Source organism: Gorilla gorilla, chromosome 1, assembly GCF_029281585.2.
Source record: "Gorilla gorilla gorilla isolate KB3781 chromosome 1, NHGRI_mGorGor1-v2.1_pri, whole genome shotgun sequence".
Lineage (NCBI taxonomy): Eukaryota > Metazoa > Chordata > Mammalia > Primates > Hominidae > Gorilla > Gorilla gorilla.
The window spans coordinates 130,472,084-130,484,535 of NC_073224.2; the positions used below are offsets into that span (position 1 = coordinate 130,472,084).

At 40.6% G+C, this 12,452-nt stretch overlaps 1 protein-coding gene and 1 non-coding gene across 3 annotated transcripts in view; one reads left to right on the top strand and one right to left on the bottom strand.

Annotated features, from left to right (window-relative positions):
* Positions 1–6,661, top strand: part of GNAT2 (G protein subunit alpha transducin 2) — a 17,240-nt gene extending 10,579 nt beyond the window's left edge. For both annotated transcript variants that reach the window (XM_004026275.5, XM_055353985.2), the window contains exons 5-9: positions 822–979; positions 3,188–3,316; positions 3,525–3,654; positions 5,523–5,676; positions 6,083–6,661. In XM_004026275.5, coding sequence (XP_004026324.1) covers positions 822–979; positions 3,188–3,316; positions 3,525–3,654; positions 5,523–5,676; positions 6,083–6,273 — 762 coding nt within the window. In that variant the 3' untranslated portion in view covers positions 6,274–6,661. The remainder of the gene's footprint in view (positions 1–821; positions 980–3,187; positions 3,317–3,524; positions 3,655–5,522; positions 5,677–6,082) is intronic.
* Positions 6,662–10,670: 4,009 nt separating this feature from the next.
* MIR197 (microRNA mir-197) lies at positions 10,671–10,780 on the bottom strand. The gene has a single exon (NR_106393.1). It is a non-coding gene; the product is annotated as a microRNA mir-197 (primary transcript).
* Positions 10,781–12,452: the final 1,672 nt, after the last annotated feature.

A 12,452-nucleotide genomic window follows, 5' to 3' on the forward strand; every position in this document is an offset into this window, starting at 1 on the left:
GCTGGAATGCAGTGGTGTGATCATGGCTCACTGCAATCTCACCCTCCCAGGCTTAAGTGATTCTCCCACCTCAGCCCCAGTAGGTGGGACCACAGGTGTGCACCACCACACCCAGCTATTTTTTAAAATTTTTTTGTAGAGAAGGGGTCTTGCCATCTTGTCTAGGCTGGTGTCAAACTCCTGGCCTTAAGCAATCCTCCTGCCTCAGACTCCCAAAGTGTTGAGATTACAGGTGTGAGCCACCGTGCCTGTCCTCAAGCCCTACTTTATAACAAATATTTACAAAATAAAGCTGCTCACAGCTTCCTCTGCTTTTTTACTTTATTTTGCCATTTAAATTGCTACCCTTGGGTTCCTGGCCATGGAACTTTTGTAAGTGAAATCCCTACTTCTAGTACTGGACTTTTTCTAGCTTTCGATCGCTGAAGAACAAAGGTGATGGGTCCCTGTCTTCTATCTTGTCTATTTCATGGTCAATCTGGCCTTTACATTTTCAGTCTCTCTGCAGCAGAGGACCCACGTTTTGTGGCGGTAAACTTTCAGACTAAGGATGGAAGCCAGAAATTCCAGAGAGGAAATACCTAGGACCCCTGCCCCGCTTTAGACACACCCCAGGGCTGGGTATAGTGCCACCCTCTGCATCTGGGGAGCATACTCAAAAATTCAACAGTATGTTTTCTTACATAGAATCTTCACTGGATACTGCTTCCATCTTAGGTCTTCGTAGTAATGTAAAATGATTTCCATTCAGCAGTATTCCCAGAAGCCTCCTGGAAAGCTATTACTCCTGTGAAGTTCTTAACCAGGTTTCTGCATTACAGGATGACGGGCGACAGCTCAACAACCTGGCTGACTCCATTGAGGAGGGAACCATGCCTCCTGAGCTTGTGGAGGTCATTAGGAGGTTGTGGAAGGATGGTGGGGTGCAAGCCTGCTTCGAGAGAGCTGCAGAATACCAGCTTAATGACTCCGCATCTTAGTAAGACTCTGACTGGGGAGAGGGTGGGTTGATGCTTAAGCAATCTTCTAGCCAGTCTTCTCTCTGGTTGGGAGAAATCTCACCCAACCCAAAATTTCAGGCATTGAAAGCTGGAGACCCAGACTGAATTCAGCCTGTGGATCTGTTTTGTTAGGCTTCAGCAATGTTTTGAATTTAATGCTATGGGGAGATCTGCCACAGTTGTCATGATTTTATATTGCTTTACACTGGCTCACTACAGCCTACAAGGCTGAAGATGCAAAATTCAAAAGACGTGTTCTGCCTAGTAGCCCTCAGCCCTGTTCTCTTAATTGAGGTGTACACTAAGCCTCTCCTTCCAGAACCCTAAGATAGCCCTGCAGTTCTGTCATACACTCTCGCAGGAGTAATGTGATTCATGATGGCTCTTTCAGGGCAGAATTTTCTATCTGGTAATCTAGGATCTACTTAGGCCACTAAGCAGAAATGAGTCTCCTACACCTAGAGCATCTTATGTCACGATGCCAAGGCAGGGGACACAAACTACAAGGGCAAACCAAGGGAAGGTGGTCAGGAATTAGTACCATCATTGCAAAGCTGCTTCCAAAAAGCTAAGGGACATAATTTATCAATCCTACCTCAGACAGTATGGGATCATAGACAAGTATGGGCTTCAAAGTCAAACCTGAGTTTATTTAACCTAACCATCTGTCTCCTAATCTTGTAATAATGCTATCACTTACTGTTCCCGGAGCACTCAAAGCCCAGTCACTGCTAGGTGTACTGTGTATACCATCTCAAGGCCCTTTACCCATTTACGCAGTAAGACCTTAAGGTAGACGGTACCTTTCTAATTAGCCTCATTTTACACATGGAAAAACTGAAGTTCAGAGAAGTTAATTAACTGCCCAAGGTCATGTAGATAAATAGCAGAGACTGCATTTGCATTGGGCTGCTTGACTACAAAGCTGAATATTTTTCATAATACACCACAATTTTTCTTGACCCTAGCCAAGTATTTAACTCTTCTGAATTTCTCCATCTGTAAAATGGGGATATGAAACTTGATGGCTTAGGAGTTTAAGCGAGAATCTGAACATTAAAATGCCTGGCATACAATAGGCACTTGTGTTACTTGTACTTCCCTCCTCCTCTCAGTCATCTCAGTTCACATCTGCCTTCCTCTTGCCTTTTTTTTTTTTTTTTTTTGGAGACGGAGTCTCGCCTTGTCACCTAGGCTGGAGTGCAGTGGCGCGATCTCGGCTGCCAGCTTTGCCTCCTGGGTTCACGCCATTCTCCTGCCTCAGCCTCCCCAGTAGCTGGGGATACTGGCGCCCGCCACCATGCCCAGCTAATTTTTTGTATTTTTAGTAGAGACGGGGTTTCACCGTGTTAGCCAGGATGGTTTCGATCTCCTGACCTTGTGATCTGCCCGCCTCGGCCTCCCAAAGTGCTGGGATTATAGGCGCGAGCCACCGTGCCCGGCCACCTTTTTTTTAAAAAAAAAAAATAACTTTTTCTTTTTTAAGGTAACTTTCAAACATACAAAAGTAGAAATAATACAATGAATTACCTTCAACAGTTATCAACTCATGGCCAATCTTACTTCTTTTTACCTCCATTCCCTACTGGATTATTTTGAAGCAAATTCCAGGTATCATTTCATCCTAAAAATGTCATTATGGATCTCTAAAATATTGACCCTTTTTATAAAAAGAATATAATCACACCCAAATAGTTAACAATTCCTTAATAGCATCAAATATCACCAAGTCGGTGTTCAAATTTCCCCAGTTATCTCAAATGTTTCCTCCACAGTTTGATTCAGGGTATAAACAAAGTCCATGTGTTGCATTGGTTCATGTCTTTAAAGTCTCTTTCAATTTACTGCCTCTTGATGGAACTTTTAGCACCCATTGAAACCACTAAATCTCATTCAAAAATCTACAAAAGCTTGCAGTCAGGGCAAACCCAAGGAAAACTTATCTAACTTGATTTAAATGCGCTGGAACTCCAGCCTCAAATGGGCTTGTCCCTCAGTCCATCCCCCATTTCCTCTAGTTAATGACATATGAAGGTTTAAAGGAAAGAATCCTAAATTTAACAATATGGCTTCTAGTCCTGATTTCTATCACCAAATTAGCTGTGTGACTTTGGGTAAGATACCTTTTACGTCTCTTAGCCTCGTCTGTGGAAAATTTGTCATTGATGCTAATCACTTTTCTCTAGCTACCTGAACCAATTAGAACGAATTACAGACCCTGAGTACCTCCCTAGTGAGCAAGATGTGCTCCGATCCAGAGTCAAAACCACGGGCATCATTGAAACCAAGTTTTCCGTCAAAGACTTGAATTTCAGGTAAGTGCATGGTTCCCTAGGGCATCTTGGATACACGTGTGGAATCCTGAAAAGGGGCACAGGCAGGCTTCTTGGCCTTTGGTGAAGCCTAATCTAAATTACTGTTCTGCTTCTCCCCCTTTTCCTCTCCCACTTCACGGGGTGACCATCAAAGGCATATAGGTCGTATGTTGGGCATACCTATGAAAATAGCTGCTTCTTCCCTCAGGATGTTTGATGTGGGAGGGCAGAGATCCGAGAGAAAGAAGTGGATCCACTGCTTCGAGGGAGTCACCTGCATCATTTTCTGTGCAGCCCTCAGTGCCTATGATATGGTGCTGGTGGAAGATGACGAAGTGGTGAGTGGCCTTTGCATCAAGCAGCTTTGGTAGAACAAGTTCTCCCCATGACCCTTTCTCTAAGCCTTGTGTCACTCTACTGCCCCAACTTAGGTAATTTCAGTCTAGCAGCCCTCCAGCAGACCAATCAATGTCTCATGCAAATAATTCTAAAAAACAACTTCTTCTGCAGGTTCTAGATTAGCATTTTAGAGCTCCAAATTTACTGAGAGTGAGCTCGGTCTCAAATTAGACATCTGAGTATCACTTGGACATCACAAAGCTCATAAGAGGAATTGAGTGCAAAGAGATAAGGGACCATCAACTAGGCAAAGCAAAGGAGTTACACTTAGTACTCTCCCAAACTGCCTAAGGAAGGAGATGAAAATGACTGAACAGAGAAAATAACATATGATATGAATCTTCATTGCAACATAATAGAAGGGTTGAACTAGTAACCCCACTTAGGAGGCTAAAAATGTACTGTCCATAGGAGTAAGGAGAGACTGGCAGACCAGCTTTCTCTCATGCCAATTAAATTGGCAGCTGGAAGACTACCCAAGAGTGGTTCTCTTTAGCCTGTAGAATTCTGTAGGACAGGAGTTCTATAGGACAAGTGTTAGAGCCCAGCCAGTTTCTGAATTTGGGAAAGGTTAGAGGTGAGAAAAACGTTAATTTCACCCAAGCATCTGCTTTCTGAATTTGGGAAAAGTTAGAGGCATGAAAAACGTTAATTTCACCCAAGCATCTGCTCACAAATGGAGGTCCACACCTTGCTGATGACCTCTGAATTTGGGAAAGGTTAGAGGCGTGAAAAATGTTAATTTCACCCAAGCATCTGCTTATAAATGGAGGTCCACAGCTTGCTGATGAAAGGGATACTCCTATCCCTTGCCACAGCTTGTTCTCTTCCTTTCCCTTTGGTAGTTTTAACTTCACATTAGAGCACTCTGAATATCGTCTAATCAAAATGTCTTACAGAGCTATTCACTTCCCATCTTTAAGCCTAAAGATTACAGTCTCTGAGACTTTCCATCTTTAACCCTAAAGTCTATGAGTCTATGAGGTTTATTAAAGTCTATGAGACATTAATAAAACAAGTCTATGAGACCTTAAAGGGTTGTACAGGAGTATTATGGGGAAAAAGCCACAAATGGGATTGTTCTTGCTTTATTAGATAAGTAGACTGAACGCAAGTCAGCTGATAGTATACTTCAAAACCCTAAAGACCTGCTCCCTAAAAGCAAGCCGGGCTGGGGCAATGGGCAGCCTCTGCAGATATGCAGCACGACTTCTCGCTAAGTAGCAATCAGAGAAGGAAATGAGAGAGCAGAAATGCTTGTGGTATGGCACTGGGAAATTCTCTAACCCTCACTATGTGGCAGCAGGACCAAAGTAGCCCAAACTGAGATCCGGGACCCCATGAAAGAAGCCTATCAAAATCATCCTGGAGATGCATATGGGCACATGCTAACTTGGGCCTGTTTCAACCCATTATCAGCACTACTTATAAAATGTCAAGTTCTCAGTTGCATCCTGGCTGCTAAAGATCTGCATAACATATTATAGACCTATATGCCAGCCACTATCATGGACAATATACATACACAATCTCATTTAGCTTTCACTATAACCCTATAAGATAGGAAAACAGACTCAGAAAAAGCTCAGTAATTTTCCACAAGTCACACAGCTATTAGAAAGATAGGGAACTAGAATGATCCCACATCTCTCTGGCTTTACTCTGGTACATTAAAAAGAGATAAGCTGTTCTCTGTCTTGCTTTTTACATTTGGAGCACTGGTCTCTCCAAGGGGAACAAGAGCAGGAAGTAGGTAGATATTCTATAAGCCAAATCTGATATTTCCAATGGTGTTTCCTCTTACTAGAATCGTATGCATGAGTCTTTGCATCTGTTCAACAGCATATGTAACCACAAATTCTTTGCGGCTACTTCCATTGTCCTCTTTCTCAACAAGAAGGACCTCTTTGAGGAAAAAATCAAGAAAGTCCATCTCAGCATTTGTTTTCCAGAGTATGATGGTAAGTGTCAGGGGCTGGAAATAATAATAATGCCTTTTAGTAGAGACTGGCAATTGTCTCATTTTTTAGGCCAAGGTGACACAAAGGAACTTAAGGGAGAACCTTGGGCACAGTTACAGGGTTTAAATTCAGATACTCTGGAATACAGCAGGCATTAGATGCAGGAGAGCCACTGACTTCATATGATACCTACTGAAAACCAAAGGTGGAGAGACACCTCTCCTCAATTTCTTTTCAACTAAAGTGAGAAACACTGGAGTGCAATAGAGAATCTTCCCTCCAAAAATAGGCCCCCAACTGCTGTTGTCTAACAACATTTCAAGGATCAAGTCAATCACCTAAAGTGAGTCAGCAACTAACAAGGGTTCATTTATTCTACTTTTTCACTATTTTTCTGGAAAACCAGGTAACAACTCCTATGATGATGCGGGGAATTACATAAAGAGCCAGTTCCTTGACCTCAATATGCGAAAAGATGTCAAAGAAATCTACAGTCACATGACCTGTGCTACAGATACACAGAATGTCAAATTTGTGTTCGATGCAGTTACAGATATTATCATCAAAGAAAACCTCAAGGACTGCGGCCTCTTCTAATCCTCACCATTCCTCAGGTATAAGTTCTATAAACAGGCTTGGAATCTGGGTAATTAAAAACAGAAAATTATAGTCAATATACCATGACATGAAGAATGAATCCATTCTTTGGAGATGGAGTATACATGACTGCAACTGTATTTCATACATTCTTTTCAAAGTGGGATAGCTATTGCAGCTTAAAGAGCACAGGCCAGTAGTTAGAAGACCCCCCCCAGGTTCCAGTACTGGTTTTCCAACTTAATACAAAACTGTGAATACTTTATTTCTGAGTCTTGAGTCTTTCAACTGTAAAATGAAGATGACTTCCCTACCTACTTTACAGGGTTATTCTGAGGAGCACGAACATAACTGAAGGGAAGGCACATAAAAACTGCTTGTGCAGGCCGGGCACAGTGGCTCACGTTTGTAATCCCAGCACTTTGGGAGGCCGAGGTGGGCAGATCACGAGATCAGGAATTTGAGACCAGCCTGGCCAACACAGTGAAACCCTGTCTCTACCAAAAATACAAAAATTAGCTGGGCATGGTGGCGGGCGCCTGTAATCCCAGCTGCTCGGGAGGCTGAGGCAAGAGAATCGCTTGAACCCGGGAGGCAGAGGTTGTAGTGAGCCAAGATCACGCCACTGCACTCTAACCTGGGCAACAGAACTGTCTCAAAAAAAAAAAAAAAAAAAAAAAAAAAGCCTGCTTGTGCTTAGGGTCACAGAAATAAATCCTATATAAAAGCTGCCATATATTAAATTCAACACCTGGTTTTTTAGAATAAACTATTGCAACAAACTATTCCAAGCAAAATAGCAAGGCTTCCTATAGTCTGTAAAAAACTAGTATTAACCAAACCTAAATAAACCTGCCATTCCCTTTTTACTAACAGACCTCTATGTGCCTTAGCTCAGAGATCTGGATCACTGGATAGGAGATGCGAGTTTGTTAGTTTCTAAGGCACATCCCAAAACGATCATCTTTATTAAGCAAACATTATCCCTCTGCCCCCAGGCCATCAAACAGACCTTTATCTCTACAAATGTTTCTTAGCTACATAAGATACTTCCTGAATAAACTTAGAGGACATCAAATACTCTCATTTAGAGTATTAATGAATGTATTGCTGCCGCTTCTCTATCATAGAATTTGGAACAAGTGAACAATTCTAAACTTTTCAACTGCTACATGTTTCAGAAGAACCAAGACAGGTGAGCTTGTTTTAGGCACTGAAAATCTTTGCAGTTGGGTCCATGTGATGGTGGATGAAAACAACATCTCCCCAAACACGCCAACAAGTTTTCCTTTGAACTCCTTTGAGGGGAAATGAAGTTTGCATTTATCTTGACAGAAGGGGATGAAGTTAAGTATATAGATTTAGCATTTACAACTACCAGTGAGGAAAGCTCTTGGCATCCAAGATTTAGTACATAGAAGAAAATGTCAATTAAAATGGAAATTGCTCCTTGCCAGAAACACCCACTCACACTTAGGCTGCTACTAGCAATATTAATACTAGAGAGCCATATGAGCTTGAAATACACTTAAGAATAAATGTGTAGCTATAAAAGTTAAACTCATTTAATAGTCTTTCTGATTCCCTAAAAAGAAAGCAGCTTGGGAGAATTATCCGAGAAACTACTCTGGCTACTGCTGATGAAAAAACTCAAGCCAAAGAACAAACCTGGCTGGGCACGGTGGCTCACACCTGTAATCCTAGCACTTTGGGAGGCCGAGGCAGGTGGATCACCTGAGGTCAGGGGTTTGAGACCAGCCTGGCCAACAGGGCAAAACCCCGTCTCTACTAAAAATACAAAAATTAGCCAGGCGTTGTGGTGCCTGCCTGTAATCCCAGCTATTCAGGAGGCTGAGGCAGGAGAATCACCTGAACCCAGGAGGCGTTTGCAGTGAGCCAAGATCATGCCACTGCACTTCCAGCCTGGGCAACAGAGTGAGATTCCATCTCAAACAAAACAAAACAAAACAAAACAAAAAACCTGGGAAAGACTTCTCATATTCAAGAGCTGTTCAGGAACTACTCTGAATATCATGCTCCAACCATTACTAACCTGTTCACTTTAACTCAACATACAGGAGTTCTGAATCTGTTTTGTATCATGGATCCTTCCGGCAGTCTGATGAAACCATGTACCTCTTTTCATCATCATATTTTTAAACACATAAAATTAAATTCAGAGAAATACAAAGAAAACTAGCGTATCAAATAGTCTCTCTGTAGACTCTCTGGAGCTCTGAAAACCCAGGTTAAGAACCCTTACTATACAAGCTATGATCTTGTCTATTCAGGCCCCAAACATAATTTATCCCATTTATTCCATCTCCGTATAGGATAGCCCTACTTTCCCTCAAATAGTACCAGATTGTTGATTATTTTATTAACTTTTCCTTGGTCTTTCAATCTAGGTATAAATTGGTTACTGACCAAACTATAAGTCTAACTCAGGATCCTTGGTTATTAATGTTCACACAGAACCTGCCTTATAGTACTAGTACAGAAGCAGAGCCAGTGGGATAGGTCTTCTGACAGGTCTTATGTCAGAACACAAGCCTCTAGCAGACTAAAACATGGTTGTATTTAGTCCTCTTCTTTTGGGATAGCTGGGGGATATCCCAACTTTTAACTGGTTTATAAACAAACTCACACAAGCCACCTTGTACAAACATTATGTAAAGTGTTCATCTTGGAGGATAGAGCAACATTCTATAGCTGTTTTTTTACTGAGGTTGGGATCTGCCTATATTCATCTTATGATGTTTTCAAGCTAAAACTCTTCTGGCAAGTCTACATGAAATGCAACAGGGGCCCTTGAGCACCCATTCACCTATTACCTTAGAACAAAGTCAAAATAATTTTCTGAAACTCTTGGTCCAGAATGGGCTCTCCCATGATTAAAGGTAAGAGGACTTCACCTCGATGCTCTTGATAGGCTTCCAGAAAAGGCATTCACCCTTACCCTAGCTCAACTGTTTGTCAGGCCCAACAACTGTTCCCAAACCTTACATGTTAGAGCTGCAGAAAAAGTGCATTTGTACTTTTCCTGCACAATTAGCTTATTTTTATCTCATGGACATTTTGATTGTATTCATGAAAAGTTCTTATATAAAACAGCTATAAGAAAGATTAAAATAAAAATTAAGTCATATATTCTGCTGTCATTATCTTTCTTTTGCCTCACTTTAAATTTACACCGTACTGTTGAATTTTTATTTACTTTAAGCCATCAAGTTTTTTTTTTTTTTGTAACCAGATCAGAAACAAATATTTAACCCTATTTTCTGGCACTGCAACCTTAATTCTTAAGACTGCTAAAGTTAGAACAAACTTAAAAATAGTCCAGCCCCATCACTAGCAATTTATAGATCAAAAACTGAAGCCCAGGAAGGAAGAGTATCTTCATCAAGATCACAGCACTAGGCAGTAGCAGAACTAGAACTCCAAAACAGTTCTTCTCAATCCAAAGCCTGTGATGATGTCCAGCTACCAACAGACCACCATACACTATAAAATCAAAGCCAATTTCTTGTTCTTCTAAGCTCCTCCCATTCCCAACCAAATTCTTGGTCATTTTTTCATTATGCCATCTCTAAATCATGGACATTTAACAAAACCACCTCCAAGCTAAGACAAATAGATCTCAAAATAGAATATGAAAATAGCATACAATCACAAAAATATAACTAAGTTTGCTTGTTTGTTGAAGGTAAAATTTCCTCTTCATATTCTTAGAGGGAGAGACCATAATGTACTTCCCTAGCATAGCATGATTAAAGAGACATTACTAACAATAAATCAAATGTAAATTACGTTACATTTCACATACATCTGATAGTTTTCCTTTTTTAGACAAAAATACAATATGATTGACACAAAAGGACAAATACTATGATTCCACTTATATGAGGTATCTAAAATAGTCAAATTCATAGAGACAAAGGAAAATGCTGGTTACCAGGGGCTGAAAGAAGGTGGGGCATGGGGAGTTACTGTTTAACAGGTACAGAGTTTCAGTTCAGGAAGATGAAAACAAGTTCTGGAAATGGATGGTGGTGATGGCTGTGCAACAGTGTGAATGTACTTAATGCCACTGAACTGTACACTTAAGATGGCAAATTTTGTTATATATGCTTTATCACAATTTTAAAAATAGAAAAAATATACTATAATTAGAAATTTGTATTTCTGTGGATAAAAGGAAGAATGGATAAAAGCGGCAAAAAAGTTGTCTTAAAAGCAACATAAAAGACACATTAACTTGAAACAGTTCCTACTCTGATAATAAAATCCACTCACATGTACCTCCAAATAGTCCAAAACAGAGTATTCCTTCCCATCCCCACGGTGAGACATAACAGCATTCAAAACCCACTCTATACTTGGAGATGTGCCGTAGACCAAAGTGTGCCGGCCATGCTGGGTGGAGAAGGTGGTGAAGGGTGAAGAGCTCTTACCTCCCACTGCCCTCTCTACCCGGCACAGCCCCCAGAGCACAGATTCCAGCAGGATTTCGGTGTTGGGCCAGGGACTGCAAGTGTGACAGAGCCTCTGGTGGTCCTGCTAGGTAAAAGCATGAAGACATTTCTGTGAGGTCAGAAGACAATGGAGACTGCAGAAGGGAACTTTTCTGTCTTTTTGCCATGAAAAAGCACTAGTATAAGCAGAAAATAGACAGCTGGATTTCAATGTAAAACAAAGCAAAGACCTTTTCACCCTGCTTCACGAATTTTAGAGCAATTTATATAGTTCAACTTCATTTCAGGTCTTCAAAATGAATATGGGCAAAGTAATGCTGTAAAAGACCACCCACTACGTTGAATACCTTTGTTGGTGCTGCCTTAGGATTTTTTTTTTTTTCTGTGCAGTATAATCCTGAGTATCATAACATTTACAAAGCATTTTCAAATATGTTATTTCTATCTGATGAGAACCACAGAATATCACAGCAGGAAGGAATAATTTAGTCCATCTTTAGATAACAGATGAGTAATTTAAGACTGAAAGAATACACAAGATTCCATAGCTAGTTGGAAGCAGAGACAAGACCAGAACCCAGCATTCCAAACAACTCTCCAACCTCGTAAGATTCTGAGAGGTCTCAGGACCTTTATCCTACATGAGCAAGAATAAACAGAACAGGTAATTTCTTGTGTTTTGTTATATCTACTGGAAATCTCTCTTACATGTAAATAAGCATCTTAGTAAAAATGTCTGGATAACCTAAGGAGAATTTTGGGGGTAGGGAGAGGTAAAAGATAAGAGGAGACAGATAAACCAGGTTGTTCATAATTTAATATTCCTGCTGTCAAAGATTTTATAGCTTAGTGAATGCTGGTACACTGAGATACTTCTATCCCGGCAGTGTATTAATATTTATTAATATTTGATTATTTCTGGTACCTTGTGATTCTCACTAGATTTCAGGAAAACACTAGCACTGGGCATACAAAGGTATTACATGTGACTCAATCATTCCCCTTATATACCCCCGTACCGATTTCAAAATGACTTTCATTCTAGTTTAGAGCTAGCTAGCTTTGCTTTCTCTACCAAGTGTAAATAAATATTCATGTTATTACATATACTGTTATCTGTCACAGGGTTTTATCTTTAATTTGGTGTATCTTTCAATTTTCACTGCATAAATAAATGCAGTAAAATAAATGAAATTAATGTTTGGACATCCTAGGTTTCTTGTTGTCTTAATTTTGTATAAAACTAAATACTCTGTATCCAAAATGTAGGAATGTTATGTGACCCAACAGTTTTCAATAATTTTCTTGGTGGAAGGCACTTTAAGTCATGTACAAATGGTACTTCTTATTGGCAAAAAATAGATCACTCACTAGTGATTTTGAGCTTATTTGTGCACTGAAGTTGCTTATTTTCAATGTTTGTGTTGACTTAAAAAAAAAAAAAAAACAGTCTCACCGTCGCCCAGGCTGGAATTCAGTGGTGCGATCTCGGCTCACTGCAACCTCCGCCTCCCAGGTTCAAGCGATTCTCCTGCCTCAGCCTCCCAAGTAGCTAGGATTACAGGCACCCACCACCATGTCTGGCTAATTTTTGTATTTTTAGTAAAGACGGGGTTTCACCATGTTGGCCAAGCTGGTCTCAAACTCCTGACCTCAAGTGATCTGCTTACCTCGGCCTCCCAAAGTGCTGGGATTACAGACATG